Source organism: Scyliorhinus torazame, chromosome 28 (genome assembly GCF_047496885.1).
Source record: "Scyliorhinus torazame isolate Kashiwa2021f chromosome 28, sScyTor2.1, whole genome shotgun sequence".
Taxonomy (NCBI): Eukaryota; Metazoa; Chordata; class Chondrichthyes; order Carcharhiniformes; family Scyliorhinidae; genus Scyliorhinus; species Scyliorhinus torazame.
Window position 1 is genome coordinate 17975800 of NC_092734.1, and position 21114 is coordinate 17996913.

At 42.1% G+C, this 21114-nt stretch overlaps 1 protein-coding gene across 1 annotated transcript in view; it reads left to right on the forward strand.

The window, feature by feature from the left end:
* Positions 1–21114, forward strand: part of parga (poly (ADP-ribose) glycohydrolase a) — a 174344-nt gene that overhangs the window by 73513 nt on the left and 79717 nt on the right. The window contains exons 8-9 of the mRNA XM_072491558.1: positions 7586–7678; positions 19096–19253. Of these exons, the coding sequence (XP_072347659.1) occupies positions 7586–7678; positions 19096–19253 (251 nt within the window). The remainder of the gene's footprint in view (positions 1–7585; positions 7679–19095; positions 19254–21114) is intronic.

The window sequence follows — 21114 nt, forward strand, 5'->3', positions numbered from 1 at the left end:
CTAATGAGTGTGCATGTGCTGTGCAAAATAAAATGGACAGAATCGATAGGAATTTGCAACAAATTGCTTTGTGTTGAAAAATAAATTTATACGTTGAGCTTCAAATGTAGTCTTTGTACAAACACCTGTCAACTAAATACTTACGCTCAGTAAGTTCTTGAAAGCAAGCAGTTTAAAAAATGTAAATGTCGATTTGCAGTCCAGAAGATAAACCAAGGGATAAGAACTGATGGGTGAGTTTTTTTTATCAGTGGAGCTGCTTCTTTGGAGTAATATTTACTTAGGCATACTTGATTACAAATTTCACTTGCAGTATATAGAACTTAACAATTCAAAGAGCTGCATTCATACCATTGTCAGGGTCTGTCAAAGTAAATCAACCATGTTGGTTTATCAGTTGGATAAATAAAATACTGTAAATCTGCACTTTTGTGCACACATGGGTATTAAAACTGCCTTTTCACTTGATTACTGCCTCGCCCTTGTGATGTATGGAAATGCCTGTGGTCATGTAACAGGTCTGGGTTTATTTGATTTGATGTGTTGTCGAGGTTTGATTTAAGCCTGCTGCCTCAGCGGCTTCTCATCTAGTCCCGTCAGGGGTACTCATTCATTACCCACACTAGAACAGTTTTATAGTGACAAGGAGTCATTAGTTATGACAGTATTTAGTCAAGCCTCTTTGTGGCAATATAAATGTTCACTTTACTAAATTGCTAGTCAAGGCTGTTTGCCCAGGAACTTGCCACCCTCCAACTAAATCAAGCAATTTGCATTTCTTCTCTGCCTCCATTTAATCAACATTCTGTGAGCCAGCCCTGATGAAATTACTAAGTGATTGATTGCTCTGACATATCCTCGCCAATATCTCTGTAAATCAATGCTTGTGCAGGTCAGAGCTCTGAATATCTTTGTTTCAGATTTAATACATAGATGGCCACTTTCCTTGTTCTTTTGGCAGTAACCCAAGTATTACCATTTGCAAGAACTTTGTACTGCAAGGCTTTTTTTTCCTTGCAGGTTTGCAAATTCTGTTAACCTTAAAAAGAAATAGCATCCCCTCAACACTGAAACAGATTTGTAATGATTTTGTTTCAAATAGGTAGAATATGTCAAACATCTTTCAGTTTGGGCAATACAAAAAGCCTTTCGCCCTTTGCATACTACTAGAAATATACATTCTGCTTGATCGAACATTGTTTAATATTCAGAGTGAGCTTTGTATTGATGAACCTATTATCATTATCGTACTTGAGTGTCATACCTGTAAAGCAGAAGAAACATTTTGTATTCAAGGGGTTAATGATTATACAGGGCAGTGTAAGTGTCATGCAGCATATAGAAGCTGCTGACAGGTACCAGGAATTAGGTCCTGCACCAATTATTAGCCAAGACAGCCTGTATTTTTTGGCCACAGGCTGAAAGCTGATTGCCTTTTTTGTGCATGGCATTTCTCACGAGTTGACAGTAGTATAGAGAAATAGGTTACCTACAGTCAAATATGCTTGCCTAGCTGTGGCTGCCCAAAACAGTTTCTTTAGTTTCAGGATTGTCGGATACTAATAGTTAAAAAGTGATAAGCTATTGACTGGTAGAACTGGCAAAAATATAGTAGAATTAATAAATAATATAGACCATAAGACATAGGAGCGGAAGTAAGGCCATTCGGCCCATCGAGTCCACTCCACCATTCAATCATGGCTGATTTCAACTCCATTTACCCGTTCTCTCTCCATAGCCCTTAGTTCCTCGAGAAATCAAGAATTTGTCAACTTCTGTCTTAAAGACACTCAACGTCCCGGCCTCCACCACCCTCTGTGGCAATGAATTCCACAGACCCACCACTCTTTAGCTGAAGAAATTTCTCCTCATCTCTCTTCTAAAGTGACTCCCTTTTATTCTAAGGCTGTGCCCCCGGGTCCCAGTCTCCCCTGCTAATGGAAACAACTTTCCTACGTCCACCCTATCTAAGCCATTCATTATCTTGTAAGTTTCTATTAGATCTCCCCTCAACCGCCTAAACTCCAATGAATATAATCCCAGGATCCTCAGACGTTCATCGTATGTTAGGCCTACCATTCCTGTCATCATCCGTGTGAATCTCCGCTGGACCCGCTCCAGTGCCAGTATGTCCTTCCTGAGGTGTGGGGCCCAAAATTGCTCACAGTATTCTAAATGGGGCCTAACTAGTGCTTTATAAAGCTTCAGAAGATCAACCCTGCTTTTATATTCCAAGCCTCTTGAGATAAATGACAACATTGCATTTGCTTTCTTAATTACGGACTCAACCTGCACGTTTACCTTTAGAGAATCCTGGACTAGGACTCCCAAGTCCCTTTGCACTTCAGCATTATGAATTTTGTCACCGTTTAGAAAATAGTCCATGCCTCTATTCTTTTTTCCAAAGTGCAAGACCTCGCACTTGCCCACGTTAAATTTCATCAGCCATTTCTTGGACCACTCTCCTAAACTGTCTAAATCTTTCTGCAGCCTCCCCACCTCCTCAATACTACCTGCCCCACCACCTATCTTTGTATCATCGGCAAACTTAGCCAGAATGCCCCCAGTCCCGTCATCTAGATCGTTAATATATAAGGAGAACCGCTGTGGCCCCAATACTGAACCCTGCGGGACACCACTCGTCACCGGTTGCCATTCCGAAAAAGAACCTTTTATCCCAACTCTCTGCCTTCTGCCTGACAGCCAATCGTCAATCCATGTTAGTACCTTGCCTCGAATACCATGGGCCCTTACTTTACTCAGCAGTCTCCCGTGAGCCACCTTATCAAAGGCCTTTTGGAAGTCAAGATAGATAACATCCATTGGCTCTCCTTGGTCTAACCTATTTGTTATCTCTTCAAAGAACTCTAACAGGTTTGTCAGGCACGACCTCCTCCCCTTACTAAATCCATGCTGACTTGTCCTAATCTGACCCTGCACTTCCAAGAATTTAGAAATCTCATCCTTAACGATGGATTCTAGAATCTTGCCAACAACCGATGTTAGGCTAATTGGCTTATAATTTTCCATCTTTTTTCTTGTTCCCTTCTTGAACAGGGGGGGGTTACAACAGCGATTTTCCAATCCTCTGGGACTTTCCTTGACTCCAGTGACTTTTGAAAGATCGTAACTAACGACTCCACTATTTCTTCAGCTATCTCCTTTAGAACTCTAGGATATAGCCCATCTGGGCCCGGAGATTTATCAATTTTTAGACCTCTTAGTTTCTCTAGCACTTACTCCTTTGTGATGGCTACCATATTCAACTCTGCCCCCTGACTCTCCTGAATTGTTGGGATATTACTCATGTCTTCTACTGTGAAGACTGACGCAAAGTACTTATTTAGTTCCTCAGCTATTTGCTTGTCACCCATCACTAGATTACCAGCGTCAACGTAATATGACACAATTTATTTTGACAATATTGGTCCATGCTCTAGTCTGAGGAAAGTAAGCTATTACTCTTTATTTTGGAGATTTTTTTGTCTCCCTCCCACCCTGCAATTTGGGTCTCTATATGCATGCACCATATTGTTATTAAAAATTTGCAATTTCATTCCAATTGTTCATGTGTCCCCCGAAAGCAAATGCTGTGAATAGTATGGGAGAAACCTGGGTTGTTATTTCCAATTTCAAGCATTCACAGTATTTTGCTTATGTATTATTTCTTCCGATACTTCTTGTTGGATCCACCCACTTTGTGAAAATACGTGCATCATTCCCTCAGAGCCACTCTGTGGCAATCAGTACTGATGCCACAATGAGCACATTCCAAGCATAAAGAGTAGTAGCTATCTTAATTCCCTAATTCTGCCAGTGTTGTTGGCGATGGCTGGCTGGTTGCTTTGCTCTGGTCCTTTATGATATGTATTTGCATATTTGTACTGCATTTGTACGCATAAAAATATTGATTCTGTGAGAGGGAGCTGAAATCACAGTGTCTTTTATTTGCTTTGAGATTCCCTTGGGTACAAATTAGTCTGGGCAACAATTTATCGTTGACACTGTCCCTTCCTTCATATGCATGCTTTCCCGTGTGGCATCATCCACAGCTCTGGCTCACCCACAAGACTTGCATTTATATAAAGCTTTCCTCCACCACCAGACTTATCAAAGCACTTTACAGTGGCATGTGAGAGTACCTTTAAGAAATGGGTGTTTGTCAGATAGCTGCAGTGATGTCAGAGTGTGGGTGGAGCTGGGCTGTCTGTCTTTCACTTTCGTTTTTGAGCAGGCAGCTACAGGGTGTGTTTAGTTTCGTTTTGCAGATTGGGAGCTGCAGCCAGCAAAACCAGGTGTAATTCTGATTTTCTGCATGAAAGGAATGTCTTCAAATCACTTGCTAATTTTAAAATGATAACTGCTCTCATTAGAGAATTTAAACCTGATGTCTGTGTTGAAGAGGGTATTTGTCTTATGGATGGTGCAAGGAAATATTAAGGGTTACTTATAGAATATTGTAGCTGTGGGGATGATTGGTGTTGATAGTTGTTAAGATGTTTACTGTGGGTTTATAAAGTGTTAACTGGTTTCACAAATAAACATTGTTTTAATTTAAAAGTACTTTTAGCTCTCTGTTGCACCACACCTGTAAAGTGTGCTCCCCATGACCACAATCTATTAAAAGCTATGGGTCAGGTGAACTCCATGATACACTGTGGCGTTCTCTAAACACTGGCCCATAACAGCCAATGAAGTACTTTTTGATGGTTTGGTCACTGTTGTTATGTAGGATAGGTGGCAGCCAGTTTACGCTCTCCGCAAGCTCCCAGGAACAGCAATATGATGAGCAGATAGTTTTTGTGATGTGTATTGAGGGTTAGCCAGGATACCATTTATAACTCCACTGCTCTTTTTTGAAGTAGTGTCATGCGATCTTTGACCCCAGCAGGGAGATGGGACCTCGGTTTAATCTCAACCGAAAGACACCATTTCCAGCAATGCCTGCACATCATTAGTACTGTACCAGAGTCTCAGCCTTGATTTATGTGCTAAAAAATGAATTTGAAACCTTATGACTCAGAGGCGAGTGTGCTACCAACTGTGTCACAACTGACATTACAAGCCATTACAAATTGATAAGATCCCTGGATCTCTAAACCACCTATTTGCTGTTGTAAGTGAGTCAGAATTTCTTTCACCTGAACGTTTGGGAGAGAGAAGCCCACGCATTCAGTCCCCATCATCTCTCTCTCTCTGATTCCATTGTCCAGCCACTCCCTTGAGCTGAACCAGGTCATGTAAAACCTTAGCAGCTGTGGACTGTGGCGATGTACTCAAAGCCTCACCCTCGCCAGACCTATGTCCTCAGCATGGTTTGCCTTTGCCCTCACCTCTGCCAGGTGACTTCTAAACTTGATTTCTCTAACGTTTTCCTCATTGGTCTTCCAAGCCACAAACTCCAGACAGTTCAGAACTCTGCATTATCCTCTGATAGTAATGTTCCGCACACATACTCCAGCCCACACTTAACTGTATTGTTTTCCTGCCCATTAATAAATTTGAAATTCTTGTATGTGTCTTCAAATCCTCCATGACCTCTCCCCTCGACTCTCATTTCAGTCCTTCTGTACACACTCCTCTACTTTCCCAACAGTACGTTACATGTTTCATTCATCCTGACCGGGCTCACTTGAAAGCCCTTTCCCAGCTTCACTTCCTTATTTTAAAAACCTTTTTTTTAACAACCATTTTTTTTTTTTTTACAACCAAATTCTGTTATCATCACTCTAATTCTCCCACCATGGCCCAGTGTGTACTCCTTTTCTTTATATTTTCATTTATGTCCTCTGTAAAGTGCCTTGGGGAAATGTTTCTGCATTGTAGACAAATAAATAAAAGCGGCTATTGTTCTGGAACTTTCCTTTTGGTAAGCAAGTAGAAATCAAGATAGAATGGAGCTTTCTGAGTAAACTGAAGGTGTACGTTTGAACTTGCCCTCTTGACAACTTTAAATTTCAGTTTTGGGGTCTATGCCATGCTGAGGTTTTGCAATACATTGGTACCTGGCGTGCATGAAACAGTATTGCTGGAATGAGCTAGTATTGCTTTGTACAGTTTGCAAGGAGTTGATTTTTGAATGTGGCAGTTAGAAAACTCTGAAAACGAACACAGTACTTTTCTTCCCAGCATCCTTGAAAAAGAGCTCCTGTTTTGTAAGCACTTTTCAAACAGGTCAGATTTGAGACCGATGAGCTGTAACCGGGCCTATGTTCGTACTTGTTGGCACAAATGTGCAACTTCCTCCACCTCCTTCAAGAAATGTGGTGCCTATATTCACAACCATGGCTTGACTATAATTCTGGGATGGATAAGCATCTAGAAGCTTACTAATGCTTTGCGCTGGCAATCATGGTTTTAGCTACTAAGACCTCCACAATAGCCAGAGCAAACAACCCAAAGCATTGGATCTGCCTATCTGCATTTGACAATGACCCAAAGCATTGGATCTGCCTATCTGCATTTGACAACGACCCAAAGCATTGGATCTGCCTAGCTACATTTGACAACGACCCAGGCTTTAGAGAGGGTGCAGAAGAGATTTACCAGAATGTTGCCTGGTATGGAGGGCATAAGCTATGAGGAGCGATTGAATAAACTCGGTTTGTTCTCACTGGAACGAAGGAGGTTGAGGGGCGACCTGATAGAGGTATACAAAATTATGAGGGGCATAGACAGAGTGGATAGTCAGAGGCTTTTCCCCAGGGTAGAGGGGTCAATTACTAGGGGGCATAGGTTTAAGGTGAGAGGGGCAAGGTTTAGAGTAGATGTACGAGGCAAGTTTTTTACGCAGAGGGTAGTGGGTGCCTGGAACTCACTACCGGAGGAGGTAGTGGAAGCAGGGACGATAGGGACATTTAAGGGGCATCTTGACAAATATATGAATAGGATGGGAATAGAAGGATACGGACCCAGGAAGTGTAGAAGATTGTAGTTTAGTCGGGCAGTATGGTCGGCACGGGCTTGGAGGGCTGAAGGGCCTGTTCCTGTGCTGTACATTTCTTTGTTTGTTAAAGCATTGGATCTGCCTATCTACATTTGACAACGGAGAGTCTGCACTTGGTAACAGGCAACAAAATTGTACCTCTGCAAATTTCTCCATAGCTTGGTTGAGGACTCTGAAATAATGTAATGATTTTCTTTCATGCTTGCTAGTCATTTAGTTGAGCAAAGGAAATGGACAGCTCGGGGATCCATGTAATTTCGCACTAGTGTGGTGCCAAGTACACTGCTGTTACTTATGTAATTTCACATAATTTCACACACACTTCAGAATAAATGTACAGAAATGACTGCCTAAAGTTGTGTTTTTTAAGGTTGAAAAATTATTTGGAACTACAGTGGATCATTAGTAGACCTCACTAATACTTATTTTACCCTTGCAATAGAGTTTTTATTATTTTGTTGACTGAAACCTTTTAACACCTCAAATAAATAATTTATTAATTTAATTCAATTGTAATTTTATTATAATGTACTGTATGATGGATATATAAATTAAAAACTGTTGTTATAACCTTTTTGCTTCAGGACATTGGTTCAGTTGTTGCAATGACTTAGTAATTTTTTATTTTTTATTTGTTAGGTTTTAAATGATGTTGAAACGCAGCACCTTCTGCAGTCCCTTTTGCCTGGAATGGCCGAACTGGCTGTACGATTGCCAACTCTTTGTACCCAGGTAGGCAACAACATTCAGCAAGGCTCGAGGGTTCAATTCTTGAAGGCCTGGGAAAGCTTAAATAAACTAAAAGTAATCGAGATGTTGGGCCTGGGTTTCATTTTTTGTAAACCATTGCTGCTCTGTTGCCTTTTCAAATTAAGAATCAACTTAAAAAGAGCAGAGCATACCATGCAAGGGCATCGGTATTGAAAGCGAGAGAGGCTTTTGGCATGGTAAACAAATCATTTATTAAAACATTCTGCTCTAAAGTAGGAATAATCTTCAAATGGAAGATATTAACTTGGAATGTGATGGTCTAGATGTTCTGTATATCAGGTATAGTACATTTAAGCAGCAAACAGAACTCTTAAGTATGGTATCCGATTACTGAAACCACTGTTAACGTCTCAACTGATCAACTACTTAGGTGAGGCATATTGCTCGATGCAGATGAAAGGGAGCTTTCATCTGCATCCAACTTTGCTTTACCTGAACTGGGGAGTACTTGGTGCTCACAGTGAATGTTTAAAATGGAGTGGACCGTTGCCCAGCATATAATTAGCACTAAAAAAAAATCCCACCGATGGGGTCTGTTTAACTGATTGGTGATTTGTGTGATTCATCAGGGGAAATCGCTGACACAGCAATATATATATATATAATATATATATAATAAGTCCAGCCTGCTTGTCCAGATACATAGGAAGAGATCTCATTATACTATTCAAAGAGGAACAAAATGTTCTCCTCATGCACAGGGCAGCACTTGTCCTTCAACAACAGATTCATTGGGCATTCACAATTCATAAATTGGCTGCTGTGTTTGCCAACATAATTATGACTCTGAAGTAATTCTTTGGCAGCAAAGTGCTTTGGAAAGCCTGAGAATGTGCTATAAATGTTGTATATATTAAAGTATTTCCTTTCATCATCAAAATGTATTTTTATTTAACAAATCGACTGCTGGGTTTCAATATTCAATTAAGTAGATTATAACGCAGTTGACCTTTATGGCATAGATAAATGACTCTACCATACGTTTAGGTAGAATATCACAATATTGGGTCTCCAAGAATGCTACATAGCAAATAATCTTGGGTGTAGTCATTAAATTTTAAGTTGATCTATTTTTAATGCAAAATTATCACATTTCATATAGTCTGAGTGCTATGGATGTAGTATGAATATCGTCGTATGAAGAAGAATAACATTTTATGTCAGAATAAATGTACATCGCAGCATATTTGAGATGGTGCTTATGTCAATCAAAAGTTAAATGGTGTGATGAAATAACCTTGATTCAAGGCCATTTCCTTTGTTTGACCACATTTGACCCTTTTCCCCCAAATTTTCTTTGTTTATCTTGTATCGTCATGTGGATCTTTTTTTTTTTTGTTTTCATCAGCCTTACCAGGTCAGCTAAATGTTTAATTGATTCAGAGTGACATACTGGGTCAGAAAGATTTGTACCATGTAAAAATCTGTGTTATGGAGCAATTTGAGAGCACTATTCTGTTTTCTTGCTTTGGCGCTGATCTAGGATGGCCACTAATTCCCTAAACCAAAAGCCAGATGAATATTTAGCCATATTTGACTGCTGCTGTCTTGGAGAATTGATGTCCACCCAAGATTGTCAACCTTTTCCTTCATTGCTGACTATCTCCATTCAACTGAGTGTAAATCAGTAACTGCAACTGACTCGATGCATGTTGGTCTCTTGAGGGGGTCTCAGCATGGGAGGAATGAGGGAGAATGTTGGTTAAAACCGAGCCTTACTCCTGGTGAGAGATATTTCCTTTTCGAGTCATGCTTGGAGAAGATGAAAAGGAAATAGTGAACAGCACTTTGCTTTATAAAATTGCTTAAATTAATTTCTGCTAAATATCTTGGGTTGACTGTGGGTTGTCTGCATTGAATTTCTCTATGTGTAATCAGCACTTCGTGCAAATGCTACAATTTTATGAGTAAAATTTACGTTCGATGCGTGAAGTGATGTTTGTCAAATAGACCATTGCCAGAAAGAGAAACAAAAATAAATGTAGTTCATTATTAATATGAGAAACTCTTAAGCAGTTAACTACAAAGTATTAGAGACTTGCGTTTATATAACACATCATCACATTTCAAACATTAGACAAGAAATGAAATGCACCAAAGAAAATGGTTTTAAACTAATCTGCAACTGTATCAAGTCAAGTAGGAACACAAAAGTTTTTAAATATAATTTTGTTTTTGAAGGTGGTGAACTTTTTATGCTCAATCGTCGGAATGGAATGATATTCCACTTTCTGACACCAGCATCTATATATCGTAGATTAGATTTAGATTTATTGTCACGTGTACTGAGGTACAGTGCAAAGTATTCTGTGTACTGTCCGGGCAGATCGCTCCATACGTGAAAACATAGAACATATGATAAATACATGAGGATACATAACGAAAATACATAAACATAGACGGTGGGTGAAGTATATGGTATATAGTGCTACAACTGTAGAGAAGAGGCATAGAAAGATCAGTTCAGATCCTAAGAGGGTCATTCGGGAGTCAGGTTACAGCGGGGAAGAAGCTGTTTTTGAATCTATTGTGTGTGTTCTCAAACTTTTGTATCTTCTACCCGTTGGAAGAGAGAATAGCCCATGTGGGAGGGGTCTTTGATTATGCTGCCTGCTTTCCCATGGCAGCAGGAGGTGTAGACAGAGTCAATGGATGGGAGGCAGGTTCGAGTGATGGACTGGGCTGTGTTCATGACTCTCTGTGGCTTCTTACGGTCTTGGGCCGAGCAGTTGCCATACCAAGCTATAATGCAGCCAGATGGGATACTTTGTAGGGTACATCTATAGAAATTGATAAGAGTCATTGTGGACATGCCGAATTTCCTTCATTTCCTGAGGAAGTATAGGCGTGTTGTGCTTTCTTGGTCGTAGCGTCGATGTGGGTGCACGATTGTTGGTGCTGTTTACAGAATTTGAAGCTGTCAACCATCTCCACCTCAGCACCATTAATGCAGACAGGGGCATGGACAACACACTTCCTGGAGTCGATGACCAGCTCCATTTTATTGACATTGAGGGAGAGATTGTTGTCATTCCCCATGCCACTGAATTCTCTATCTCCCTCCTGTACTCTAATAACTCGTCGTGCATGGTAAAGGTGACTCTGGTTCAGTCATATTTCCCAGTCTCTCGGATTGCCAACGTTATAAGCATTACATCTATCTCTCAGGACATTAAGTTGATCTTACTGAATGAAGAAAGTCCATCACTATCCACCAATGCCCTTTAAACAGCTGCCAAAGGTCGATGGTCTGGTTCAATGAGAAGCCACATGCGTAGTTCACCTGCTTATCTCAATAAAGAAGGAATAAAATGTAGTTAGCTCTCATTGGGTAAGGACTCTCAGGGGATCCCTTGCACAACAGGGGACAGCATGATGTTGCCAATATCCCCAAGCAGAGCCTTGATGGAGTCAGGTGCGTAAACGTTAATTGCCGAATTATTATCACAGCTGCAAGAAATGCTGTCTTTGCCCTGCTCTAAGGTTGCCATTATTACCGTAGCAGGTGGCAGATTTTACAGTGGACATCCTTACTGAAGTTCCGATGTGTCTCACTTTGTTTTGTTCCCTAATGCTCACAGTAACATAATGTCTGGCGTGATTTACCCCACAAATGTGTCACTGTTGCTATTTTGGAACACTCCGGATACTTTTAGTGCCCAAAACACAGATGCAAGCAATCCCTAATTCTCACCCCTTAGGTTTCTGAATTGCAGTGCCAGATCTTTTTGTTTCTTTATTCGTTCATGGGATGTGGACGTCGCTGGCTGGGCCATCATTTTTTGCCCATCCCTGAGGGCTTTTAAGAGTCAACCGCATTGCTGTGGGTCTGGAGTCACATGTAGGCCAGAATCGGTAGGGATGGCTGGTTTCCTTCCCTAAAGGACATTAGTGAACCAGATGGGTTTTTATGACGATTGACAATGGTTTCATGGTCGTTGTTAAACTTGTAATTCCAGATTTTTATTGAATTCAAATTCCACCATCTGCCCTAATGGGAAACCCAGGTCCCCAGAGCATTATCCTGGGTCTCTGGATTACTAGTCCAGTGACAATACACTACACTGCAGATTAACTTTTATCATTTTGATGGGCAGTGCCTTCCATTTTAGGTGCTATATTTAGTTCGCATGATCGTGAAGCTGTTTGTGAAATAAATGGTAGAATCCACATTTAAGGTAACAAGGGCTGCTTTTGTGCTTGTGCAGTTCAATAAGAATGGCAAAATGTGGATCAGTAAAGATGCTACTATTATTCAGAGCTGATGGAATCTGTTGGTGATGGACTTAATGTGGACATGAGAGTTGTTACAAATACAAAGTTTATAAGATAGTTATGTTTTGGGATTGTCTATATTTTAAGGCAAATTGGAGGAATAAAGGGTGTTGTGTGACCTGTTCTGAATTCTATCCCAGAGCAAGCTTGGATGGCTTGTTTGCTGAAGTTAAAGGGGGGAGGGATCAGTTTGTTTTACTGGGAAGAAGGTGCACGATATTGGCACCTGTGGGCAACGGCACTTGTGATAACTGTGGGCAGATGGTTGGTCTCCAAATCCCATCTGGGAGGTGTTAGGAATGTGAGGTTTTATAATGGTTATATTTTAAACTGGCAGGGTGGCACGGTGGCGCAGTGGTTAGCACTGGCACTGCGGCGCTGAGGACCCGGGTTCGAATCCTGGCCCTGGGTCACCGTCCGTGTGGAGTTTGCACATTCTCCCCATGTCTGCGTGGGTTTCACCCCCACAACCCAAAGATGTGCAAGTTAGGTGGATTGGCCACACTAAATAGCCCCTTGATTGGAAAAAAATGATAATTGGGTACTGTAAATTTATATTAAAAACAATATTATACTGGCGGTTACCAAGAATTTAACCATCTCTGCTTGAAAAAATATTCAAAGAATCTGCTTCTACCACCTTTTCAGGAAGAGATCCAAAGGCTCACGACCCTCTGAGAGAAAAAAAACTTTGCCTCATCTCTGTTTTAAACGGGTGACCCCTTATTCGTAAACAGTGACCTTGAGTTTTAGATCTCCCACAAGAGGAAATATCCTCCCACATCCACCCTGTCAAGACCCCTCAGGATCTCATATGTTTAAATTAAGCTGCCTCTTACTCTTCTAAACTCCAGCAAATACAAGCTTAGCCTGTCCATCCTTCCTCAAGACAACCCACCCATTCCAGATATCAGTCTGGGATCCTTCTCTGAACTGCTTCCAATGCTTTTATATCCTTCTTTAAATACGGTGACCAATACTGTACACCGTACTCCAGATGCGATCTGACTAGTGCCCTGTGCAACTGAAGCATAACCTCTTTACTTTTGTATTCAGTCCCACACACAATAAGTGATAACATTCTTTCCTACCTACCTGCTGCCATGTTTTATGTTTGTGAAATGTCTTGGAGCTCAGTTAAATGTTACCTTGTCTTCCTACATTAACTTTTTAAATTCCCTTAAGCACTGTTTATAGACTAAGGGAAGTTTGCATAGGTTTGGTAAGCTCCGAGCTCAGAACTATGAACTGGGTCCCATTCAATTGCCGGTGAATTTGGTTGTCAAATTTGACGGAGACCTGATAATTCTGAAACCTTTCTCGGTTTCTCCCACCACCAGTAATTGAATTTTAATCAGATGTGTATATGAAGTGTTAGTGCCCTACATCTAACCACCCTTCTGACTGAGTTATTATTTGCTTTTCAATGATATTTTCAATGGATTAATGGGACCTATTGTATAATAGAATTGAAAAGACCAAGTATTCGTATTAGAATAAATACTGTTTGTAACTGGCTTACTGTGATAAATGTTACCAAGTTTTCAGTAGGCAACATACTCTGTATTTGTATAAAGTACATACATTTAGTGATTCATGAGCAGTCATCTGATCCATATTGCAGCATGAAAATAAATTATTTTGACATCCGTTAAGCATCCTCATAGGATATAAATACAAGTTCAATTAATTATAATTAGTATTTACTCCAGTTCAGTTTAATTTTTGCATGCAATCAACCTGACCTTTTGTGTGCTTGCAATATTGTTAGCTGTAGTTGATAATCTTAGATGTAGTTGATAATCTTATCAGACAGAAGTAGTTTTTTACAGTTTTTATATATACACATTTTCTACGGCTTGAAGTTAATGAAAGAAGGCAGCACGGTAGCACAGTGGTTAGCACCATTGCGTCACAGCTCCATGGTCCCAGGTTCGATTCCCGGCTTGGTAAACTATCTGCGAGGGGACTTCCGGTTGCGGCGATGCGGAGCTAAGCCGCGCGTTTCGGCAGGTCCCGCGAAAACAGACTTTCGGGCTCACCAGAGGAGCCCCAACGGAGTTTTCTTTTGACTGATCCCGTGTGGGAAGGAGCAGTGAGGTCCCCCCCACAATATTTGGCAGGGAGCAGCGGTGGAGCAACGAGGAAAGAAGCCATGGAGCAGAGAACAAAACGGGGAGAAGAAGGCAAGATGGCGGAGGGCGGAGTGCAAGCAGCGTGGGGGCCAGACCAGCAGGAGTTCTTCATGAGATGCGTGGAGGTGCTGAAAAAGGAGGTGCTGGCGCCGATGCTGTTGGCGATCGAGGGGCTGAAGGAGACCCAGACGACCCAGGCGGTGGAGCTTCGTGAGGTGAACGATAAGGTGAACACCAACGAGGACGATATCCAGGTGGGCCGAGAGAATCGAGGTCCTGGAGAACAGGTCGAGGAGGAAGAACCTCCGGATTCGGGGCCTTCCTGAAGGAGTGGAGGGAGTTGATGCTGGGGCGTACGTAAGTACGATGCTCCATTCGCTGATGGGTGCGGAGGCCTCTCCGTCCCCCCTGGAGCTGGAAGGGACTCACCGGGTCCTGGCGAGGAGACCCAAGGCAGATGAGCCGCCAAGGGCGATAGTGGCAAGGTTCCATCGCTTCGTGGATAAAGAAAGTGTGCTGAGATGGGCCAAGAAGGTGCGGAGCAGCAGATGGGAGAACGCGGTGATCCGAGTATACCAGGATTGGAGCGCGGAGGTGGCAAAGAGGAGAGCTGGCTTCAACCGGGCCAAGGCGGTGCTGCATGGAAAAAGAGTCAGTTTCGGCATGCTGCAGCCTGCGCGACTGTGGGTCACTTATCAGGACAGACACCATTATTTTGAAACGCCAGAAGAGGCTTGGACCTTTATACAGATGGAAAAACTGGACTCGAACTGAGGGATGTGGTTGTATATGGGGTTGTAAATATGGGTAAAGAATATTTTGTGGGTGGGATGATGGATGGGGATGTGGGTAGAGTTATTCCTAAAATTTCCTTTTTTCCTGTCTGTAGACAAAATGATGATGATGGGGAATGTGGGCATCGGTCCTGGAGGGAGGTGACACTCGGGGATGAGGGAACTGGGATGATGACCGCAACAGGAGCTGCGCCACGGGGGGGGGGGGGGGCTGGTTCAGGAACGTGCGGGCTTTTTTCCCGCGACAAAAGGGGGGGGGGGGGTGGAGGAAGGTAAGGAGGAGGAGAAACTCCCACACGGGGAGATCAACGGGAAGGCGGGGGAAGCCGGGGTCAGCAGAGGTCAGCTGACTCACGGAAGTAATATCGGGGGAGCAAAAGAGCTAGATGTGGATCTAGCAAGGGGGGAGGGAGGGGGGGATTCTAGGGTTGCTGCTGCACTGTCTGAGGGGGAACTGAAAATGGAAGAGGTGGTCGGGCAGGGGTCCCCCACCTGGGGGACTGGAAGGAGTGGGAGGCGCGAGCACGGGACTGGCCTAAGATAGGAGATGGCTAGTCGGGGGGGGGGGGGGGGGGTAACCCCCAATCCGGCTGATCACGTGGAATGTGAGAGGCCTAAATGGGCCGGTTAAGAGGGCCGAGTGTTCGCACCTAAAGGGACTGAAGGCAGACGTGGCCATGCTTCAGGAGACACATCTGAAGGTGGCAGATGAGGTCAGGTTAAGGAAGGGATGGGTGGGACAGGTGTTCCATTCAGGGCTGGATGTGAAGAATAGAGGGGTGGCAATACTGGTGGGGAAGCGGGTGTCATTTGAGCCCAAGAACATAGTAGCGGACAAGGGAGGCCGATACGTGATGGTGAGTGGTAGGTTGCAGGGGACGGAGGTGGTACTGGTGAATGTATATGCCCCAAACTGGGACGATGCTGGATTCATGAAACGGATGTTGGGGCGTATTCCGGACCTGGAGGTAGGGAGCTTGATAATGGGTGGGGATTTTAACACTGTGCTGGACCCAGCATTAAATCGTTCCAGATCTAGGACGGGGAGGAGGCCGGCTGCGGCCAAGGTGCTTAGGGGGTTTATGGATCAGATGGGGGGGGGGGGGGGGGGAGTAGATCCATGGAGATTTGCCAGACATTTGGCCAAAGAACTTTCTTTTTTCTCCCACGTACATAAGGCCTACTCCCAGATAGATTTTTTTGTTTTGGGCAGGGCACTGATCCCGAAAGTGGAGGGAACGGAGTATTCGGCCATAGCCATTTTAGACCATGCCCCACACTGGGTGGAGCTGGAGCTCCACACAAATCCAGTAATGCAGACTCGATGGGCCGAATGGCCTCCTGCACTGTAAATTCTATGATCTATGAAGGCACAACGCAAAACTAATGATGTAAGTAGATATTATAAAAGTATGAAAACAAAAGAGCAAGTATACCAACCTGATCTAAATTATTTTTAAATCCAATTCATTAGGACTCCGTTATTTATACTTGGAATCTGAAACATTCTAGCCCCACCCCAGTTTAGAACAATTTTAAGTAATTGTGTAATCATGTGTCTCTGCACTGGAAATATTAGTAGCTGAATACCAAATCTTGAAATTGGTCAGTCGTTTGATTCCAACTGGTTCTGAAAGAAGTCTGCCAGAATACTAAACAATTTGCAGCTGGATATCCATGTAAAACATTTACAAGACACCTGAAACACAAGTGCACAGGAAAGTTTGGGTGCTCCAGTATTAAATTGCTAATTAAACCATGAGATGATGACACTTTTGTTCCATATCATGATGTTTCATTGTATTGTGGAATCTGTTTTCTCCTTTGTCACAAAATATTTAACATTTTTGATCATTTGTAAGGACTGTGGGTGTACATACACCACATGGACGGCAGCATTTCAGGAAGGCAGCTCACCACCATCTTCTCTGTGGCAGTTAGGGATGGGCAGTAAATGCTAGCCTACCCAGCAACGCCCACATCCCATGAATGAATAAAGAATAACTTTTACTTAAACCATCAAAGGTGTAAAGACGTTGATTTTTGTTCATTTTTCCAGCATGGCAAAATAATTGTAATTTTGCAACAAAATGGGCAAATTTCACGAGTTTTCTACCATGCAAGACTTGCCATTTGTACAAATCTTTGGTAAATGGGATACATTCATATCATCATTATATTGCATTTGTGCCCAGTGATGAGCCTTTATTGCTCAGAAAGAATGTCTCTAAGGGGAAATGAATGGATTTAGTAAAACTTAGAGTAAAATCACATGCTAGTCAAATGCTTATACCCCAAGTGAACTTTACAGACCCCAAGGATCTGAGATCTTCAACAACCCTTCAGCAAACCCTTGGGCGTTCACATCGCAATAGATGGTGTTTAGCTAGGAGCAGATAGCGGTCCTGCTTCGGGTGAAGGTTTAACAAACTTATTAGTAATTTCAAACAATGTTCTGTGTACTGACTGACTGATTAACAGGTATCTGTGACTTAGAAGAAAGAGCTGTATTCGAGTTCTCTCCCTGTGAGAGCTGTATTAGGAGAGTGCTGCTTCGGAGGTTTCTCCGTGGTAGCGCCCTCCATACTTGGATCATGAATAAACAATTGTCATCTGTCCCTGAGTCTCCTGTGGTTAGTTGCAAGAAGTCCACCACAATAGTCTGTCACTGCAAAATAGTACACTTTGTGTACTGTCAACCCTCATGGTTTCTCTGAGGGCGCATGCTCATTGGTAGTCTCAAAGGAGCCGGAATTGTTTAGTTGACAAAGTGCATGTCATACAGGCAGGAAACGTTGTCGATCCCAATTTCAAAGTAAAAAGTTAGTCTATTACATAAACTAACATTTTTAAATGTATGTTTTGTTGGATCCGTCGTCCAGCTAAACCTCCAGTAGCAGTGGAAAACAAGATCCAGATCATTCTGACAAAAAGTCTAATTATTTGTTAAAAAGCGAAATAGTTCTGGAGTGTGGTTGTAAATTGCTTCTGCAAAAAAAAAAATACTCAGTGACGATTTTGTCCTTTCAATAAACTTCCCTCTCCTTGCTCTCATACCATTTCAAGATGTTCAGAAAAACCTATCTCCAGCTGATTATTCCGTTCTTTGACTCTCTTTCCAATTTTGTGTCATAAGACTTTAGTAAAGTGCTTCGGATGTTTTCCTATGTTAAAGGTGCTAGATAAATGCAAGTTCTTGTTGATGTAGACTACAAAGAGTTGAAGGGCTGGAATACCAATGGGCAATATGTAGTTTGCTGCCCTCCAGACATGTTCTGGAGCAAAGAGGTGTTCAAAATCATAAGGGGTGTAAAAAGAGAGAAATTGTTCCCAATGGCAGAAGAGCCTGCAACCAGAAGACACCAATTGAAGGTGAATGGCAAAAGAAGCAGCAGTGACATGGAAGACTTTTTATGCAGCGGGTCTTTGGGATCTGTAATGCATTGCTTGAGAGTGTGATGGAGGCAAATTCAATCCTACCTTTTAAAAGGGTATTGGATAGTTATCTGAAATTTTCATGGCTGCAAGGAAAAGATGGGGGAGTGGGACAGCACACGATGGATCAAATGGCCTCCTGTGTGTAACCATTTCATGATTATATAATTCTAAATTCTTCATAGTTCATCTTAAAAAGCTCCACTTCAGAATATAGAAATGGAAGCTAAAATTCTGCTTAAAAGGTAATATTTCAGTTTAAGTAGGAGGTCCGTGTAAAACTCTGTACAAATGCACAGTCCAGCATTGTGACACAAAATCAATCTGGATAAAATGGCATTTTTCTGATTGATTATGGGCATCATTATAATTTAAAACATTTTTAAAAGACTGTGAGTCAATGCAAATTGAGGAGAACAAGAAATGCCCCCTCTCTTATTCCAGATAAAAGTATCCAGGCTCTATTGAGTCCCTTGTTCAAAATATTGAGAGGGAGTCGATCTATTTTTTCCTTGAGGTTGCTTTAAGATTTTTTACGACATTGGGAATCAGTAATATCTCAAATAATAACATTTTCTGATCAATTGAGATAAATGAGATTAGTGCCACAAGGCTGCTTGTAGAGCGTAGCAGTGGTCCTAACTTGCTATATATACTATAATTTGGTAAATGTAATTTTGCTTCTCTGTTTGCTAAATTGCTAAACTAATTACCTTTGCCTTGCCTCTTTCCATGCCAGCCGATACCGCTGCTGAAACAGAAGATGAATCACTCCATCACAATGTCACAAGAACAAATAGCATGCCTCCTGGCCAATGCCTTCTTTTGCACATTTCCTCGACGCAATAACAAAGTAAAACCCGAGTACTCTAACTTCCCGGATATAAACTTTAAGAAGTAAGTACAAAATGTTACTCCAATGCATACTGCTGCAGTTTATTAATTGCATTCTGCATAGGTTTTGCAATGCCATTTATCAGTGAGAATCAACATTATGTTAATTTGTTGGGTGCTTTCAGTTTAAAAATTGCACTTTCAATTGTGCTTCAGTAATATTTGAAGCTACGTTACTGATTGATGTGTAAAATTGCAGTCATCCATGTTCTAGCACTCCGCATGGGCAGGTCACTTAATGAAATGTCATCGACCTGAAACATCAACTCTGCTTCTTTCTCCACAGGTGCCGCCTGACCGGCTGAGTATTTCCAGCAATTCGTTTAATTTCATATTTCCAACATTTGAAGTATTTTTCTTTTGCACGAGTCATTCACGCTACCTTGGCAAACTTTGAAGTCACGTGCTTCACGAGAGGAAGGGAGGTGTTCTTGGGTTGTAGTAGCCAACTATTCCTTTGTAGTTATCCAACTGCAGGGCCACGTAGTTAGATTTAAAATTTATCTGTGAATATCTGGAAATGATCTTGGGGCTCATTTGTCTTTGCTTAAGCAATTGTGTACTGTAGGGAAACTAGGTATAGAAAGAGAATGGCTGACGAGGAAACGTTTATTCTTGAGAATGCGTGTAAATAGCATAGGTCAAAGCAAATGGAGCAGGCAAGGTCCTTGGCGATTACTTGATTTCATCGAGCTGGTGAAATATTGTGTAATCCAAGATGGTGGTCTGCGTATTTGCTCATTTAATGTTTCATGATAAACCTGGCGATGACCAGTGTCCTGTTAGCTCGGTAGCTTTACTGTGCAGTTGACAAACAGCTGTATGCCCAATTGCAAATAAGCAGATTAGGCAGGATAGCAGCTGTTTTTTACGTGGCTTGCACATGAGGGGATGATTAGAGGGGTAGATCATGTTTGGAGATGGATTGATTTTGGTGGGGTAGGTCAATTCTGTTATCCAGCAAACATTTTTATAGTGTCATTTTGGAATAAATAGTTTGCAACCTTGAAGACCTTCAGGGATTAGCTAGCTTTCGTAGTTTATGTATAAACTTGTTGTAAATGTATAGTCAGTTTTACATTGTTCCTGCTATGCTGTTGAGGTACGCAATAGTTTGAAAGTTGTCACGTAAGCCTTGTTCTCTGAGAAACAAAATATTTAAAGGTACTGCATACTGGTCACCGACAACAGCTAAATTGCAAAAGGCTTAACGTGCTTATTGCGCACTTCATTCCAACACTTGGGATGTCGCAGCAATTAGCCTTTGATTGACCTCAGGCTGTGTCTTCGCCAAATTCCCACAGAAGGAGTGATCATGTTTGGAGACTAGGGCGGAGGGCTGGGAGAAATAGGAGGGAACCTTGTTGGTGAATCTTCTCAACACATTCCTGCTGCTGGGGAACCTGCTTGTGGTGAGCTGGGGATAGGATCAGCTGCCTGATCCATGGCGACAGGCAGCTAATTGAGATGGCTGAAGAGATTAGATTGGATTGGATTGGATTGGATTTGTTTATTGTCACGTGTACCGAGGTACAGTGAAAGGTATTTTTCTGCGAGCAGCTCAACAGATCATGAAATACATGGGAAGAAAAGGGAAGAAAAGAAAATACATAATAGGGCAACACAACATATATAATGTAACTACATAAGCACTGGCATCGGATGAAGCATACAGGGTGTAGTGTTAATGAAGTCAGTCCATAAGAGGGTCATTTAGGAGCCTGGTGACAGTGGGGAAGAAGCTGTTTTTGAGTCTGTTCGTACGTGTTCTCAGACTTCTGTATCTCCTGCCCGATGGAAGAAGTTGGAAGAGTGAGTAAGCCGGGTGGGAGGGATCTTTGATTATGCTGCCCGCTTTCCCCAG